This window comes from Schistocerca piceifrons, chromosome X (genome assembly GCF_021461385.2).
Source record: "Schistocerca piceifrons isolate TAMUIC-IGC-003096 chromosome X, iqSchPice1.1, whole genome shotgun sequence".
Taxonomy (NCBI): domain Eukaryota; kingdom Metazoa; phylum Arthropoda; class Insecta; order Orthoptera; family Acrididae; genus Schistocerca; species Schistocerca piceifrons.
Genome location: NC_060149.1, coordinates 463,468,496 through 463,489,106, shown reverse-complemented (window position 1 = coordinate 463,489,106; position 20,611 = coordinate 463,468,496). Strand labels below are relative to the sequence as shown.

General features: G+C 37.4%; 1 protein-coding gene across 1 annotated transcript in view; it reads left to right on the top strand.

The window, feature by feature from the left end:
• LOC124722428 overlaps positions 1-20,611 on the top strand; it is a 132,589-nt gene that overhangs the window by 92,567 nt on the left and 19,411 nt on the right. Inside the window, exons 5-9 of the mRNA XM_047247592.1 lie at positions 1,353-1,430; positions 3,671-3,794; positions 7,691-7,792; positions 7,872-7,948; positions 9,178-9,531. Coding sequence (XP_047103548.1) covers positions 1,353-1,430; positions 3,671-3,794; positions 7,691-7,792; positions 7,872-7,948; positions 9,178-9,531 — 735 coding nt within the window. The remainder of the gene's footprint in view (positions 1-1,352; positions 1,431-3,670; positions 3,795-7,690; positions 7,793-7,871; positions 7,949-9,177; positions 9,532-20,611) is intronic.

The following is a 20,611-nucleotide window of genomic DNA, read 5'->3' as shown; positions in this document are numbered from 1 at the left end:
TTAAAATGTTACTTAATAGATAATGTTACAAAGATCTTGTCGGCAGTTATCTAGAACCTAGGTTGCAGCAAATCTGTTTGAAGCCAATGACTCACCATTCGTAAGTGGAAACGTTAACCTGTAATAGAAACAAATGGCACCTATTATTTTTGGCAGTCCCTGTTCATCACAGAGGTCGCAGCGATATGGCAGCACTGTCCAGATGGTATGGAGATTTCTTATTATAAGTGAAACTCTCCGCCTCCAATATAGGCTGCCTCTAGACTTGCTACAGAAGCAATATTAACGCGAAGTTCAGCCTGGTGGCTATTCCCTAAACTACAATACACTTTGACAGAAAATTTTTTTTTGAGTCGATGAGTGAGACTAAGGAGATTTTAACGTACCATTTCATGAAACAACAGAAAGAAAACACTATCAGCTATGTAGAAGTAAAAGTAATTTGAAGACTAAATAAGTTAATCTGACATAAAAGGAAGAAACTTCGTTGCAATATAAAATTTCGATTTCAATATACAAGTAACATATAGTTTTAAGACATACCTATTTTGTGTGTTGCAAACATTGTTCTACGATGCTGCTTAATAATTAATTATCGGTTAGTTTAAGGAGGAAATGGGGTTTGGATTTACTGGGTGTCCCTCCTAAGAGTCGTCAGGTGCATTTCCTCAAAGTTTCGGTAATATATATATTTTCAGTCTCATGTTTGAAATGTGTAGCTGGAGTGAGCCCATACAGTACTGCTAATCATGCCTTTCATGCAACGCACAGTGTCGACGGAATGCGTTAATGTGTTACCCGATATGAACAAAATGTTAAATAGGAATTTTCCGTGACCATTCGATACAGTGGTTCCAAATTAGTATAGTGAGATATACGTTTTAGCGATATGTATTAGTAGTGACAGCAAAACACGCGAAGTAACGAGTACTCCAACGGCGACTGAGCAGCACTCCTGCCTGGAGGTAGCAGTCAGCGTGGGCGAGGACGGTGCCATCGCTGCTGGCGTACCAGCTATTTTTCGTGTTTTATTGCCCCTGTTAATACATACCGATAAAACGAATATCGCACAAGGCTAATGTGGGAATCCTCTATCGAATATGCACGTGAGCTTCCGCTTTAAGAGTCATTTTGTTTATAACGGGAAACAACCCAACGCTTTCGGTCGACAGTGGAAGACCCGATGAGTAGTATTTGTTTGGCCTGACTCCAGCTACACACTGCTAAAACGTAATTGCAAATATCTGTCAATACTTCAGAGAAAATGTGCATGGTGACTCCTATGAGGGACGACCTGTACATCATGTCGTTCGTGACGCATATACTGCAATGATAAACATCCTATGTTGCAGGTTAATACTGACAAATGTGTGGAATCATCCGAGGAAGAAAAAGGTGACGAAACAGGAGAGGAAAAGGAGGTGATAAAGGTGCGCACCACATGGCATTTAATTGCATTGTAACGCTTTTTATGTTACTCAACACACACTAAATAAATCGTTTCTCTAGTTTTAAAAATCCTAGAAATATCAGATAACAATGATTATGGTTCACATAGGTAAATGAATATCCATAATTAATATGCTAATTACTTGGGCTTCTCATTTAGTCTACACTGAGCCTCATTTTTTAAAAATATATTTCAATTTAGTATCCATTGACTGTAACTAATTACTTTCGTTTCGAAACAGGAATGGTAACAAGCGACTTTATGAAATATACACAGTGGGGCAAATAAAAGCGACCTGGAGAACAGAGTTCCAGGGTACAAAGATACAAAGCAGGGGAAAGTAAATACCGTACTAACCTGATTATAGCTGATGTTGAAAGTGACCTCCATTCATCTATTAGCACGTTTGGTCCGTGTCAGCAAGTTGCTGAAGAGGGACCGAAGCTGGACTGCTGGAATTGCTGAAGTCTCATCCCAAATGATCTGCTGCAGTTCTTGAACACAACGAGGGTTGTTGCGACACGCCTTAGACCTGAGCACTCCCCACACATTGTAATCGCACACTGACAGATCAAGTGACCTGGGTGGCCAGCTAGGGCCGCGACAAGACTGACCTATGCTAAGAACTCTGTCAGGCGTGAAGATTGTGCAAACGTGCTCCAACGTTCGGCAGGTTGTTTAGGTAGTTGCTCCTTTAATTTAGAAGTAACGGGGTTGTGGTTATAGGCATACATTTACGTCCAATCGTATCCACTTGTCTGGACCACTTTTATTTGCCCCACTCTGTACACTGCCATTACATCTGTAATAGAGATAATTTTTTAATCCCAAAATTTTTTACAGGGCTCTAATTTACTTGCAGCGCAAAATGAACAGACAAGTATGTTCTTTTTACCAACAAATATGTCTTACATTTAAATAAAAATAGTACTAAATATTTACATTAATTATTAATAATTTTTTTAAAAGTAGTGATTTATCTAGGTGAAACATGCAACTAGTCACTATTCTTAAATTTTGATACTATATTTTCAGTACCATCAACTGGTTTTCGAGTCTCGTAGGCTTATCATCGGATGGAAGCATTACAGGAACATTAACAGTACCATGACCAGCTAGACTCTATGGTCGTTATGCTGGCGGAAATAACAGAAATATAGTTTTCATGACAGACGCCATGTTAGTAGACGACAACTATCGACAAGTTTACAATAGTCTGTAAGTTACCAGAAACACGTACAGTTCCCGAAAATCACAGCCTAGTTAAAGAAGATACCGATCATACTTAATATACTTAACAAGAATGCAGGGACGTAAGGAATCAAAACAAAAAAACACACAATAGCTTTCAAAATTAGAAGTATAGAGTCTAGACTGTCTTTCTCACACACTGTATCGTACAGGAACTGTTGCTTGGCATGAGCGTGAGAAAATACACAAGAGAATCGGAGCGAAATGAGCGCTAATAAAAAAGTGGCTCTGAGCACTACGAGACTTAACATCTGAGGTGATCAATCCCCTAGAACTTAGAACTACTTAAACCTAACTAACCGAAGGACATCACACACATCCATACCCGTGGCAGGATTCAAACCTGCGACCGTAGCGCTCGCTCGGTTCCTGACTGAAGCGCCTAGAACCGCTCAACCACATCGTCCGGCTAAGCGCTAATAGTTTCGAATTTCATTGATGTCGCAGGAATACAACAGTAAGTTATTTCATAGCCTTCGATTCACGACAAAGACAGAAATTTTGAGGCGTATTCATGGAGCCATATTTATGAATCAAGATGAGTAAAACGAGGATTTAGGTTTTCAGTGAATTTCGTAAATCTTTCACGCGAAATTCGTTCCCCATCCTTGTTCAGTCTGAACTTACGTTGCATCTCTGGTAACCTCGTGCTCTAAGGGATTTAAAAGCAAATCATTGTTTTTTTCCTTCAAAATATTCTAATCCTTATTTCTTGAGTAAAGAAAGTAGCAAGCTATAAATGATACACTAATAAAACGCGCCAGACCAAAAGTCCTTTGAGGTATCTAATCTTTGCTTCATTTATCTGCAATGTGTTATAAACCAAAATAGCAATTCACTAAGAACATTCCGATATTTCAGCACCTATTATTCTCAGTTTATTCTTATTTTTAGTACATGATTAAATAATTGTTTAAGATACTTAATCCCTTAGTGATACATATTTATTTGTTTTCTTTTTCTGCATAGCCGCAGTACAGAAAGATCTGGGAACTAAGAGCAACGCTCGAAGAGGACGAGGAGCTTGAACATCTCGTCTCTCCGCTGCCGAAACCACTCAATTTGTATAACCCTTCACCTGTTCAATCCCCAGGTAAGAGAAATATACGTGTTTTGTTAAATGTGTAGTCCCAATATTCTAAACCACATTCAGTTAGTCTGCTTCTTTTGCGCTACTGACCAACACTTGAATGTGTTATGAGACATTTCGTGCTGCGTGTTAGATGCAATTCTACAAGCACCAGTTGCCTCTCAGCAGCTCTCAGAATACACTAACGTACGTACAGATTGAAAGATACAAAGTAAATGCTACGAATGAATTTAGCTTCAAACGACGCGTAAAGCAGTATAGCAGCTATGTGACCGGAAAGTTCTGTTGTATGCAAAGCACTGTCACTTAATAGCTTCCAAACGAAGTGGTTCAGAATCGTGAACGAGAGTTGCAGGTTACCCCGTCAGTAACGAGATGTGCAATATATGAGTGACAATGAGTTCGAACGGGACAGTGATAGAGCTCTGAAAAAAGGATTCGTCATACAGTCGAATCTCTGCTTAAAGGGTTCGCCTATAAACCTCTTGGAGAAGGTTCCCCACTGTATACAGGACTTCATTTATTCCATGCCAAAACGTTCGGGGGCTGTGATTGCAACTTCGTGGTTGAACGCCATACATCATACATAACGTATAGTTCTTTACTCCTGTTCATTGGCGTAACATCATGTACCTAATCTGTCATACACGGTTCATATCAGCCAAATGTATGTTTCTTGCTGTTACAATTTCTGTGAACATTTGTGTAGTGGCAAGCAAACAGCTCGAAGTTGCAACCTACGGTGACAGTTTAATCTACGAAACAGGTGTAGCCACTATTGTTGCCCAATCTCTCAAATGCACAGCGAGGTACTCATACGACGATCCTCACGGCATTACATCACATGTGTCTTAGAGGACCGAGCTCAACCGACGTCGGGAATTAACCATGTACTTCTACGTCCGTGTTTTTCGAACAATTTATTCGTAGTTCATTTTAAAACAATGCCTGATAGCTGGTTTCTTTTTTATTCAGGAGTTATGATATAGTATATACCGAGTGTTTCAAATTCCTATTACAGGCAGCTAGGGTCAGGAGAGGGAACGTAGTAGATAGTCTTGGCCAGAAACCCATGTCCGAAATTGCGTCTTGTTGATATAAAATAATTGTGAACATCGTATCACGTTCAGAACTCCCGTTTCACCAAATACATATAAAGTGAGAAGTGGGCATCGTCGTCAGTCCCTGTTATAAGTATGACATCACATACCATTTTCGACAGATTACAAGAACAGCTGCATGAAAGTGGTACGTTCGCAACTGAGATGCTTGACTGTGAGGCTCCACAGTCACTCTGTAGTCTTGATTTGGAAGAGGACGTCATTCGTCATGTAGAAGAGAACCCGGCAACGAGGACCCGAAACAGTGACCAGGTTATGGGCTCCTGTAGAACACACAGGTCAGAGCTCCTTGTGTCCGCTGTATGTGTACTGTGAAGCGAAAATCTTAAAAATGGTACTTTCACGAACATGGGTTCCTTACTAAAACTTTGTTTACTAAGCACTCTCCGCAACACGTAAACACATGAAATAGGAATTTTGATATGAGCAGCAAGCACCCTCTCTTACTGGCGATTTCTTCACTCGTACACCGAAAAGGCAGAGCATTATGACCACTGCCCACCGCGAGGTGGTGGCGTTGCGGCTACTTGGCACGGTAAGGTATGGGCCGCAAATGGGAAATCTAATGAGATAAGCGTCTATGGCAGATTATTATTACGCAGAGCTTGTGAACGAGTATCTCGATAATGGCGCAGCTATTGGAATATTTACGGGCTACTGTCCTGATCATCGACGGGAAGAGGTAGAACGACGCTGAAACTACCACTAGACACTAAATGGCTGGACGTCTACAACTCTTCTCAGAACGCGGGCTTCGGAGGCTTGTCTGCTCTGTAAAGGAGGATAGATAGTGATCTGTGCCATCTCTGCCGAAAGATCACAGACCTGGGGTACGCACAAATGCTTCTGAGCACACCGTTCATCGTACATTGTTCAGCATGGAGCTCCACAGCAGACCACCCCTACGTGTTCACATGTTGACCCAACAACGTCGCCGTTACTATGACAGTGGACACGGGACCATCATGATTCGACCGTCGATCAGTGCAAATGTGTTGGCTCTTCGGGTGAAGCACATTTTGGCTATACTAGATCTATGGTCGTCTCCATGAACGCCGTCATCGAGGTGAAAGGCTGCTCCAAACATGTAGCGCACCACGGACAGAGGCTGATGGGAGCAACATTATGCTATGGGACCTGTGGTAGTAATCGAAGACTCACTTACAGTTGCTAATCACCTGCATCCTTTCTTGCTTGATGTGTTACCCGATTGCAGTGTCATCTTTCAGCAGTATAATTGTCCTTGTCTCGGATAAAAAAAAAAATGGTTCAAATGGCTCTGAGCACTATGGGACTTAACTTCTGAGGTCATCAGTCCCCTAGAACTTGGAACTACTTAAACCTAACTAACCTAAGGACATTACATACATCCATGCCCGAGACAGGATTCGAACCTGCGACCGTTGCGGTCGCGCGGTTCCAGGCTGTAGCGCCTAGAACCGCTCGGCCACTCCGGCCGGCTGTCTCGGATCCAGAACCGTGCTATAGTGGTTTAAGGAATATTATAGTGACCTCACGTTGAAGTCTCGGCGGCCAAATTCACCTGATGCAAATCCTGTGAAACCCATCTGGGTCGCTATCAGGCGCCACCATCGCTTACGCAAATCATCGGCCCGTTATTTACGCGGATTACATGACCTGTGCGTAGACGTCTAATGCCACATTCCTCCACAAACGTAGCAACGAACTGTAGGACCCCTGATACGCAAAATCTGTGATGTATTTCGTTCGAAAAATGGACAAACACATTACTAAGCAGGTAGTACTAATTTTTTGGCTCATCAGCATACGTATTCCGCCAGCCACAGGGTGAAGGCGAAATTAGTCAGGCACTGAAATCATATTCGCGTGGACGCTCAACCTGTTCGTTGATAGGACTTGAATACCTAATCTGACATTGTGTGATGGAATAGATATTGTTTACAACCTTTCTGATCGCACATCCTTGCAGATTATGAAAAACTCGAGAGCCACGGACTTACAACTCCTTAAGGGATAATGTGGCCGAGAAAGTAATTTTAAAGGTGTTTACTGCAGTGTGCGACAAATGATATTTATTTTTCACACTTTCAGAAGCAAACGGGGTCTATGAACTATAAAACTGAAGGTCATACGTGTTAAAAGTTCCATGGAACATCGCTACTCTAAGGAGATAAATGATACTTCAGATCTGTTTAAAATAAAAGTATTTTCAGCGTGGAAACTGGCAGCTGTTACTTAAGACAAAGACCTACACAAAAACTTTATCAGGATCAGGAATTTTCCTGCCTTGTCTACCAATGCCTTTGTTTTGATTTTCTTTGGATGACGTTTTGTACAAGGAGCGTAATTGTAATTTAGAGCTACTCGTGGAAAACGATGTTTAATGAACACTTTAATCTGCAAGATATTTTTTAAATACAGATACCAATTTAGCTGTATTACGTGTGCATTTTTAAACCTTAGTTTACAATTACTTGTTGCTAGGAGGAATGTAACATTATACGGACGTTTTATCTTATCTTTTTACACATTGATATAAGTTAGATTATATTCTGTATTTAGATAACTGAAATTTAATTTTTTACGTAATTTAATGACTAATTTCGTACTTAGAGAACAAAAGCTTTAGATAAAGTTGATCTATGAGAAATATTTTCAGGTACTTTTTCAACGCCCGAAGAAATATTTTAACTATTTTCTAATCATTCACCGTTTTATTGTGTTTATTTTGTCAAGTACCTCGTTTTCATTCTTTTGCTTAAATTATCAGAATCAGTGATCATATTTTTTTTTCAGAAACGGAGACTGCGTATGAACATGACGACACTTTGCCAAGATGTAGGTCTTCTTTCAGCTGCTGGCCGTCCCGTGCATCAGTACCACCTCTGAGACTAAATCGTAGGTATCTCTTCTATACCGTTCTTTATCGTTGACTTTAGTGTTTGAAGTATCTTAAAACATAAATTTTAATTTCCAGGACGACCACAACACAGGGGTAATCAGGCCAGCCCTGCTGAACCCGACAGTGAGCCTCAAGGAGCATTTGAGCTGCAGGTTAGTACTATTCCGTCAGATGTCGGAGAATATCTGTTTTACTGACTCATCACATGAGATGAACACTTAGGCAAGGTGAAAATTTCCCAATCTGGTAAGAGAGTACTGTGTTTCAGGGATGAAAATGAACTTGCTTTTCGAGGTAGCACTCGCTCGGTTAATGCATTTTATCGGAGTTTGAGCTCTGACGTACAGTTCTGGATGGTTTGCAAAATACCTGACTACCGAGCTTCTCCACTGAACTCAAAACATTTACCCACCAACAATTTCTTCAGATATGGGTTTAGGTGGAATTCGGGTCATACGGCATCTAATGAGTAAGGCGCACAACGCAACAACCGACACCTCGAATACTTGTATTATTCCACTACCAAATCACGTGTAACAAAATCGTTGCAAGGAAAGTTTCTTTTCCTGCTCAGTCCCCTTCTTATATGTTATTTTAAATACTGTTTGTAAACAGTGTTTGCATAGTGGGCCTATTCATTTTACCCTTTTCAAGGTAGTCAATTAGAAGACTGTCTAGTATTTTGGAAGGCAATGGCAGATTAAGTCAACTTCTTCTTTTCTAGTACAGGGACATCGACTTCCACCCAGTGCTTTGATTAATTGTTTGTTCCTGTCATGAAATTGATCGTAGTAAAAAACGTGAGTACAAAAAAGTTTCTTTCTAAGCAAATAACACAAATTAAAATTGGTTAAGCGCTGCTGAGAAATCAAGTTTTGCATTTGCCTTTAACAAATGCGACACCCACCTTGTGCAAAAATATTACCCATATAAGGCATCTTCTCAATGTTTGGTGTATGTTTACAGTTGTGCCACGTCCTTCATGCGAATCATCTTCTAGAAAAGCACAGCTATGCTGAATTCAGATTCCTATTTCTTATCCATTGAAAATTACGGAGGAGACTCCTTGCACGCCTACACCTGCTTTTTAAGTATGTTCATTGACGACACACTGCCGCATATAAACTTTTATAATTGTATGGCTTTGAAATTCTCGGTTCCCACAAAGTTCACAGAACAAGTGTACGTTCAAACGCGATAGAAACAAAACGCTTCGCTCTGAGTTTATATTATTTTGCAGTATGTAACGATGCAACACAAATAAAATCTAGTTTATAGTACCTACTTCTGCGTCTGACCACGAAACATTCACCTTGTCCAGGTTACACTCATATCTTTCATTTCGTTGTCACACACTGTTATTTTTTTCGTATATTTTCAGGCTTCGGGGAATATAGAAAAGGAACTAGCAGCCACAGCTACTGTCGAAGAAAGTCAAGCATGTGCACTACATCAGCTACGTGCTGAGAGTGCCTGCCGTAGTATGGACTACTCTCCAGTGTCTAATTTCTCATTAAGCTATTTCCGTACGGAGGGTAGTCATGGCGCCGATGAATCCTCATCTCAAGCTGGTCAAGGACTTCCTCTCGTGGGGGATGATGATAAGGAGAAGGGGTTTGTTAGTTCCGATACTTACGAAGATACCGTTGTACCAGTAACGAGTGAATGCGGAGCCATGGCTTCACGTCGAGGACCTGACAACGACGGAAGTAAATCGGCCCCATCTCCTAGTGAGGTAAGAGATCAGCAGCCAACAACTTCAGGCGCTAACGCAGGGGACCGCGGTGCCGCTACCACTCGCTGTAAGCATTTGGACATTGAAAGCAGTGATGATGAGGCCGAAGGTGCAGCCGCACTGCGACGCCCAGAAGGTGAAGCGAGTCCCGCGTGGGACAGCAGGTTCAGATGCAGCCCATCTTCGGGTAGGCATAGGGCACTCGGATTGTACCGTGTTATGGCTGCAATAGCCAATCTAGAAGATGACGACCACCAGCTGCTTTCTAGCCAGTGCTCGTCGGGGAGAAGTTTCCGACGGGACTACAGTGTAGATCGGAAGTCGGATGCCCTCTTTCGCGAGTTCAGTCAGTACGAAAAGGGCAAAGGTGAAATTTTTCCGCGGAGACGCAGAACTGGTATTCGTCGACACACTACTCGAACCCGAAATGTAGCTCCTAACCAGCCTCCCTCTCTCCCTCCAAGAGTATCTCCAAGGAAGTTTATAAAGAATGACGGTAATTTGACGGATGTACCACCACTAGGAACAAAATTATTGATTCCCTTTCCCAACGAAGAAAATGTCTCAGAGTGTTCTTCAGCACTTGCAGGAGAAGACAATTCGTCCGAATGAGCTCTACCAAAGACTTCACGGAACAGTTTGTGGAATGAAAACCAGTGAAAGTCAGCTTCCTGTTAAGGAAATTTTTTTGTAAGGAAAGTCTGATTAAGTAGTCTACAAAATATTAAAGGAAAAAAAATGCTGTTCATGTTTCTCAAGTTGCTGCAAACTGCACAAGGGCTGTGATTGTGATTACCAAATTTAAGTAATCGGCACAAATATGATGTAAAAATTCTAGACTAAATGAACCTACCAACATTTAGTAAATAAGTCAAAATATTGACCATTTATATTGAACAGTCACGCTACAATTTCTTAAATTTCCCTTCAATGAGTATGTTCTTAAGAGATTATGCAAGTTGTGTCTCTGGTAAATCTTCACTCCATAACCTCCCACTTTTCCACCGTATTTGCTGCTCTGGTATAAAAAAGGGAAAGTCTTTCGTATTTTTGAAGTTTATAGATTCCTCACTATCACTGCAAGATGGTCATATTTTGACAAAGCTAAAAAGTTGAAATTTGAAATGCTCTTGAGGATTAGTCTTAATTTTTTCATCAAAACATGATAAAACAACACAGTTGAATGATATAGTTGTTTAAGATCAGTCGAGCGCTGTTATATTAATATTTAAGACATTGCATGATAAGTTGACATTCATGTAATGCATGTAACAAATATTTTGGTGTATGTGAATCACACTGTTATCCATGAAAGCTAAGAAATATTTGGACGAAAACTCTGCAGTAATCTATATACAAGTCGCAACTTTCAAACGAGAAAAAAAGCTATCATTGCAGGAGTAATTGTTGCTCACAAATCCTATCACGAAAAACACAAACCAAACTGAACTGATATTACATCAGTGGACTGCATTAACAAATAATGGCAGAAGTTGTCTTAAATGTTGAGCTATAATACATGTTATACTATAATTGACAGACGTATTTGATAGTGAGGAGTGAAGTTATTTTTAAACAAAGATCGGAAAACTAAAAAGTAAAAAAAAGATCGCTGTCATAATCAGTTGTACGTATTTGATGTTCACTCTGGCAAAAACTGTGTTGTACTCTGTCTACGCACTCGGCAGCATGACGTCATTTTCTGAAAAGAAAATCTTGTTTATCATATCTCCCTCAATATCATGAGAATAGCTAGTTATATTTATGAATAATTAGGGTTTATTACTTTGATATTACGTATTTTTTACTGTGAATACTTTGCGAGACTGAATTATTGCTGAAAACAGTGCTGTTTCCAGTAGAAGAAAGTGGTAGACCTTCAACAGTTTTTCTATTTTCTTATATCACGTTAAGTACTTATTGTGCAGCTATTGAATGATTTAGGTATAGGACGTGATCTGTTTATGTCAATTGTGAACGTTTATAGGCTTTTCAACCGGCAAATAGCTTCTTAGTGCATCTCAGAAATATTTGTGGACCAATTAGCTATTACAAGTATAGATTTTCAGTATAAGCTTAGACGTGGAAGGAAGCTTCATTATAGAGGATTAGCAAAAGCTGTTACTTAGCTATGGAAGTTTTCTGTTTCTGTAAATGAGAGTGTCTGCGATGTGATCTCTTAAATTCGTGTGACGAAATTATGTAAATGAGTGACGTTGTACAGTTTATACTATAAAAATTTATGATTAAATACTCTGTCCCATTTGTAAGGCACTATCTGAAAAAATATAATTTTTATAAATGGGGAGTGTTTAATAATTATATTGCAATATGCGAGAAATATCACTGTAAAGTATTCGATACTCCAAGATATAACTCTAAGAGTAATATAGTAGAGATAATGCAATAGGAAAGTGGGTGTCGCACTGGAACCCAGCTGTTTTGTTGGTTATGAATTTTCATGTCCCAGCAAGACTGCATTGTAATGACTGTGGAATAATTATCAAATCTCTGGAAAACAGTCTATTATTCCAGACACCAGGTGAACTGGTGGTGCACAAGTTTCTCAGAGCTTTGCTCACAAAATTTAACATCTTCTAGATATATGAATTTTTTGATACCTGTTAGCCACAGCATAGATTTCTGTATTGGGATATGGGAATGCATAGGAATCTTGAAGCATATTCCCAGAGAAACAACGTTTTAATTTTCAGTGACTGATATTTTGATACATTTTCGTTTAGTAATACAACATAAATCTAGAATTACTCTGCAACTTTTAGATTTCATATTAGTTTGCGAAAGAAGCTTGCATCTTTGCAAAATATTGCTTTTGTTTCTGCAGACATTTTTGCAATCAAATTTAAGTCATTTCAGTCACACATTCTGTTCCCTACAGTAAAACTTAGGGCTGTGTTCAAAGCTTACTTTATTCAGACTAGATCTGACTGGATATTATTTTAATTGCAATGTGACTAACAGAAGATTGAGTGAAGGTGTATTTTCATAATTGTTGTTGATGTGAGTTTTACTTTTCAACTATTTGAAATTCCTGGACAAAACTGTCTGACTTGCAAATGCTTCTAATGACGGTTTACATTTTCCAATGCTACATGCTCCACTCCCATCAACTATGCATGCTGATGTTACTGCATATACTGAAACTCAACAGTTCAGAGTTTCTATACAGTCTTATGAAACATACTTTCATACTGGAGAATTTGTTTATATTTTGACACATATGGTCCAGCCTCTTCAGACTGTCTTGCTTCCATCTGTCTTCTACATTTGTTACTAACTTTTCCATTTAGTGCAACCATTTGAACGCCAATTGCAATCATATAAACTTCTGTAAGACCTGCAATTGCGTCAGAAATGTTTTAAGATAGATACTGTGCATAAAATTGCATATTTAACCAATAAACCTATCTACAGCACTTTGTTAGCACTTCTCTGTCACATTAATGTCACTCACTTTGCATATACAAGCCATAGCAGAATAAGACTTCTAAAAATGCTCTGTTGTCAATTCTCTTCTCTTCCAAATTTTCTATTTTAGGAAGGAAAGATTCGTTTCATGTTCTTGAATTCTAAGTAATCTCATTATTGGTACGGTTAGACAAATACATTTCTGGAGGATGATAATCAAATTTTGATGTTTGAATAGATGATGTTTAGCAAACAACTATAAATTGCTTAAGGAACTTTAGGAGCTACTGTTACTCATTCAGCTTTGCACCAATCCAAAGCTTTATTTCAAAAGCTTCTTTTCTACTAGCAAAGTGCAATGTAATTCTTAGAGTCAAGAAATTTGTTTAAATCTGAGTTACGTTTTACGAAATTTGCCAACTGCGGCTAACAATGAACTGTATAAATCTACTTCTAGTACTGTTCACTAAAGAGTATTTGGTTGTTATCACTCATTGTTTTATAAAGCATCACATCCTAAGTTTTATGATAATATCTTAGTTAAGGATCAATAATAGACGTCATTCAGAGATATGGCGACCATTTGGCAGTGGTAACTGACTTCCACAATTCTGTTTATGATAACAGTGTACAGTTAAAAGTACATCTATGAGTAAAATGGCTTTAATGTCGTAAGCTAGGGAGAACATAAAATAAAATATATGATACAATTATTGAATGAAGCTCAACAAACAGAGCTCCTTTTTCAGTATTATATTTTTGATGTGCTTTCAATTGTAGATACTCATAAATTTAGGGTTTGTAAATATAATAGTGTTTCCATACAATGAAAGATCAAAGAATAATTGAAAGAACAGAAACATCATACATTCCTCATCATAAGGGCGGTCAGTATTTATAGAGTTTCCATGCTCTCAATGCACAGTTTATAAATCGTTAGTTACCTGGAGTCACTCCATTGAAACCTGAGCTCAGAAGTTAACCAAAATTTAAACATATTCCAATGACAATATTTCTCTTTGTTTGTCTTATTGACTGGTGTATGTTTGTGGGAATGAGTGTTTAGTGAGGGGGATGTTGAGTGAAAGAGCGTGTGAAAAAGATTTTAGTTCCTCTTTGTGAATCTTTTTAAGGTGCCATACTTAGTTCTCAATCCATAAGTCATTGTTAACTCCAAGGAAAGACTTTCAGTATATGCACTCACAAGAGGAAAATAGCATAAAGTGCTTGTATCTAATTTTTGGTGTGATGTTACTTAGCTAAAGGCATATTTGAGATCATTGAACATATATGAAATATTAAAATAATTTGGATTGACGAGATGTGGTGTAATGGAATAAGAGTGAGTAGCTTTGATTAGTAAAATGTAGTTCTTCCTTTCTGAGATGTTTGTCTAATAATTAATTCAGTATGTAAATATTCCATAAATTAATGAATGTAAGTAAAAATCGTTGTATATGTGATATTAGTGGTGACTGTCAATAATATCTGTAAATATGTTCACCATGTAGACCTTTTTAGTTAAGTAATATCTACTCTGAAACCAGTATCATATTTTGTAACCTGGAGATAAAAGGGGGCCGTTCTCCATCATTTTCAACTAAAATAAAAATTTTTTCTAGAAGTGTACTTTCCAAACCTTTCCAAAATCAGTTTCATATCTAAATTTCAGCAGTTAGATGTCAATGTAGTAGCAGTAATGGAAAAAATGTGAATGAGTTTAAAGTGCCCATGCACACACACACACACACACACACACACACACACACACACACACACACACACACACACACAGAGAGAGAGAGAGAGAGAGAGAGAGAGAGAGAGAGAGAGAGATACAATTAAAATCGTTTATCTATACAGTCGTTGATTAACTTTTATCATTATAGTTGCATTGATAAATTGTTTAAGAAATTCTAATAAAAATTATTATATTTTTCTCTAAAGAACGTGTGACTGCCACCTTTCCTTACCTCAGTCCATAGCCTGTTCTTTACAGACTGCACTGTCCCTTGCACTGCATGAGTATACAGAGCAATGATACATTCTCAACACTACTATAGGTACACGAAAAGTTCCGATTATCACACAGCAACTGCATATCTACAGTGCGGAGGTAATATGAAAGAATGAGATATGTTATTGAAATAGAAATATTGATAATTGTAGAAATGAATAATACTGTGCAATCAAAAAAGTATCACACATGAAAACAAACGCGTCTCTAAATAATCATTACATTGCTTTCGTTTGATCAGCAATAAAAGGTAGATAGCACCACATGTATTACCAACTAAAAACAAAGAGTCCACTTCAGTGGTCACAGGTCAAATAACGTCTGTAGTATTGCACTGTTTATTCCTTCCTAATTATTTTGCCTTCCCAAGAGCAAGAAGTTTTGATCCCTCGAAAGTATTTTGCCAGTCGTTTGTGTGGACGTATTGAAGGCTTGTTTCGTGGGAAATATCTAGGAGTCACAGTACCAAACAATTCGACAATAATGAGATGAAATGAAACGGCCGTTTCCAGGAATGCAGATCATTGGCAGACAAAAAGAAAATCAGGAGTCAGGATGCTAAACTGGCTGAGATGAGGGATGTGGTGTAGAGTTCACCGTCCAAAAATTTGACTAGACTACCGATCCAATTTCAGATTTCGTATATTAGTACTTATAAAGTGATGCATATCATGCTAATAGTGTTCACGAACTGAAGGCGCTGGGGAAATAAATGTGGCTAGCGTACAGTTAATACCTTCATACATTAACTAACTTTTCCTCACTGATGAGACGTGGTTTCACCTTAGTGGAGAAGTGAATCGTCAAAACACAAGAATTTGGTCAACAAAAGTCCACATGTATTTCAAGAAAACTGTCAGAAAATTGGGATTTGGTGTACCATTCACGTCAATGGACACTGGACACTGCTTTTTTTTTAATTACAGTGAACAGCGTTGTTTACCAAGACATTATTAGACAGCCTATTTCTCTTCTTGGGCCAGATGATTGGAAGTATCAGTTAAAAATGAAATAGATCATTTCCTAAGTGAACTGGTTTGTGACCCAATCACGTCTAAAGGAGTATGGCTCCCACGTTCTTCCCATTTAATGCCTCCAGACTCCTTCCTGTGGGGCATCTCGAAGGTAGGGCAAACGAAGCAGGCTGTACACAAAACGGCACTAAAAACATCTCTATCAACATACGACACACAGTGACCTCAAACATGGTAAAACAAGTTTGAAGTTAATGAACAGAGGAACCATTTTGAGCATATTTTCCAAGCGATGCGTATGATGTCAACAAAATTTTATATAGTTGTTTACACTGTAGTTTACATTCTACATAATTTGGACAGTAGTAACTATTAATCAAATCTGAGTAAAACATGATACTGTGAGTCCTTGAATTTTACACTTGACTGTATGTTCAATATCAAATTATTAGATTTATTGGTTTGTCTTTCTGTTGTTCTTGTGTACCAGAAAAATCCAGAAAATAATTACATTCACCGAATAAATTATACTTAAATATTTCTCCTACTCGTGTTATAATGGAATGCCACCTAATGTGGTGAAGTTCCAGATTCTATATGCTACACTAAGATTTTGTTTGATATTAACGTTATAAAGTAGTTTCTTGCTTGATAAAGTCTTCTTAGGAGTGCATATGACAAGAGTATATTCATCATACTATGTGTGACAAAAAGTCGCACTTACGAAGTGGAAATTAAAATAAATATTATGTTTTACAACTGCTACAACCAGGACATTGCTAAACAATGAAACCAGTTAAGTTTCTTCAGATAACTCAGCCCATATATGGATTAAGGTTTTTCTTGTCATACCCCTTTTGAGTAACTGAAGTGCATTCTTTCAAGGTTTTCCATATTTTCTTTTCTGTTACAATAGATTTTTTTCGTTGGAATCACTTTGAACTGTTAGTAATGTATACAAATGAAATATTTAACAGACTGGCCAAAATCAAGGATAATAAAAACTATAACAGCGACCATCTCACTATACTCACTTGACTCAGAAAACAGATATTATAAAACTGCACACTTTGATGGTACATGTTTCATATGACTTTTATTTTTATGTAAGTTCGATATCCTGAATGGAATACAGACATTAAAACAAGGAAAAATTGCAACACCACATTGTTGAAATGTTGCATAGTAAAGAGCAGGAACATCAAATCACTGCTGACCTCTCAAATTCTGTGTTTTTCTTCACAATACACATGTACTCAACCCCCCACCTCTCTCTCTCTCTCTCTCTCTCTCTCTCTCTCTCTCTCTCTCTCTCTTTCTCCTTCTCTGCTTTTCCCATTCCCTATCCACAGTGTGTGTGATTGCATGTATGTGTCTGTGCTCATGTTTGATACAATATTATCTTCTCTCAACGGGAACATCAAAAAATTTCGTAATGTTTTCATTTATTGGATGTCCTATTAAATGTCGTGTAGCACCAGATTGATCGCAACACATCAAAAATAAGGAAGATAGAAGTAATCTGAATGGACATTGGCTCTTGATACAGCAGCACAAACATGAAAATTTTAACATTTTCACGTATCCTGTTTAATGACAAATTTATAATCTGTAACTTCATTAAATTGTGTGCTAATTCTGTATATAATTTGTATGACAGATGTAACATTGCTCAAAACAAGCAATGTTTACACAATGTACTAAAGTATTCTACATATCTGTATCTACTCACTGATAAGGTATTTCCAGGTTTGTTTACAAATGTTGTTAAAATAGCTATTCAGTCATAATTTGCATATGAGTATGTATTGAACAGTACCTGGCACACAGATTTTCCAGAGTCATCTCATATTCCCTCAGTCCTTAAACTGGGTATAAATTCTTGAAGAAATGATGTGTAGGTAAAATATCTTACTTTTGAGAAATGATGTTTTTAATATAACATTAATGTTTAAATGTACATGTACATGCATGACTATTATATTGATGTACTTATTATTGTGTGACGAATTTGCTGTGTCTAAGTGTATGTTTAAAATGGTGGATAAAATAAACTCCATAACAGTGAAATTCATGAAGTATTTATTAGATTTAAGATGAATGGATTCTTTCAGCCTAATGGATATCATACCTGAAATATATTTTTTTCTGAATTTTCAGTGATAAACAGCCATCTTTTCCATTATTGTGCATCTTGTATGGATCCTGATACATGCATTGTATTTCCAAAGAGAAAACATCATTTTCTTTTAGTTTTCTCCCTACTTGATTTCAAATAACAGTCCTTCAGATCCAAAGCCACAGTTCGGGATATGTGCTCTGTCAATTTGTGATATACTACATTTGATGTTTCCATGATTATTAAATATACCGCTGCTGTATTTATTTACACATGTTTAGGAACAATTATATAGAAATTTTATCAGCAATATCTTTATTTCTCTCCTGTGAACTTAATGTAATTATCAGCAGATATATATTGAAGAATGTCTTCAAAAATAATTATTTTTATTTTGAGGTGGAAGGAGGTATATCACCAAAATTACATTATTTTAAGCTATGAAACACATTGATTAATCTTACTAATTTGTGTGGCAGTCAGTGAAAGGCATTTCTCTACACATACTATGTGTCCATATTTCATCTGTTATATATCTACAATAGCACATTAAGAATAAATGATATAAATGGAAATATTTTAAAGTTACAGTTCATAATTCAAACAATCACACAAATACACATATCCTCATGCCACAGCATTGGAACATACCATGCCAGTACATAGGTCCCTACATGTGTAATTCACCTATTTACAGAAGAATTCAAACATAGCTTTGAAGTTTTCGATATTATTTATGAAAAAGTGTCACAGAAAATCACTACATTCGTTAAGAACATAATGGGAAATTTAAAAATTTAGACATGGGTTAAGTTAATGTTTGTAATAAATTCGATTGGTAAATAATGCTATCCCTCACAGAAAGTCAGTTTGTTATTCTATTCCTGTATGGCATCTGTGTTGAAAGTACAGTATGTCTGTTCGCATTGAAGTACATCGTCTCACTTCTACCATAAAACAGTGCAGTATTTTCTATAATTCTGAAAGTCTAACTGTAAATTAATTCATGCGTCACTGTAAATTCAGTTTCTGCTTCTATAAATGAGATTAATTACCTGGTCACAATATTAACAAATAAAAAACTTCATCCTTACCATGTTACCTTTTGGTCACAAGAAACTCATTAAAAAAATTTCCTCTTCTTATAAAACAGTACCATTCACAGAAATTACAGATTTTATTGCCCTGGTGTATTTTTATTCAAATACTGTTTCTTAAAGTGATTCAAGCAAAGTATTATGCTAATTCTTCCAAGATCATTGATGTACTCTAGCAACGTAAAAACTGAATGAATTAACAGTATCAATATGAACTGGGATAGGATGCTACTGCCACACATAGGCGTTATTGAGCAGCTGACAGGCGCACTGAGAGGAAAACTCTTAGAGATTTCAGTTGATGAAGAAATATACGGATATATGCACACACACACTGCTGTTGCATTTACTCATCCTTTCTATAAAAGTGTATTTGGCTGATAAGATTAGCAATTAAAATTAAAGAAATAAGTAAATAACCTTTACATCTCTTAGGGATTTCGGGTCTGGGCATGGAATTCACAGAATATGCGAGAAATAGTTGCTGCTAACTGAACACAGAAATCACTGTAGGAATGCAAGTACTATGGGTAGTAACTGCCCACACAGAGCCTAAAGCATGTTGAAGTTGCGGGAATTGGTAGCATTACTAAGGTGCAAACAGCTCAACTATGGCCCAAATAGAACTTCATTGTTAGTATTATATATTGCTACTGTAAATAAAATTTGAAAATTCTACAAAATAATCTTAAAAACCCTTTAAAATTATTTTTAAAGTAGATCGAAATTCTATATGCTTTTATTAGCTATACACAGGTTCCTTTATCAAGCAACATGACCAGTTCCACCCTATTATAGGTGCACCTCCAGGTGAAAATAACTTTTCACTCCATAAGACTGGCAGGAATGTATGATGTCCTAATTTTCAAGATGTAAACCGATTAATAGCATAAATCTTAGAAGTTTTATCACCAAAATGCAAAACTTGGAATTTAGACTATGTAATGTGATTGTGAAACATCAGAAGTCATGTTCCAATGAAATACCAAAGCCATGTTGCAACAAACTCAGTGTCTAAAACATTGACTCGTTATTAAATGTAAACCTTAAATGCAATTGCATCAAAAGAGGAATGCAGTTAACACATGCAATTTCTCTGCCAAGTGGCCAAAACCATAGTTCATTTGGATCACCAATAAAACTGACCTAAGACAACTGTGGAGGAGCTACAAAAGTTTAAAGTGATCATCTGGTGATAGATTCCAGCGCCAGGCTATTCAGAGTCCATCTTGTGTGATATCCTTACATTTGGCTGCTGTCACAGTCACGCAGTAGAAGAGGTCACTGAGAGGTACTACAATAAATTGTTTGGAGCATAAGGTTTGATGCTGTTGACGTTCAGCTTACCGTGTATAAATTAAAGTTCAGCCATTCAATGATCAACCTTTTAAGCGGCTATACAATTAATCGGTTTACAACTTCAATCCTGGGCCATCTTACTTTC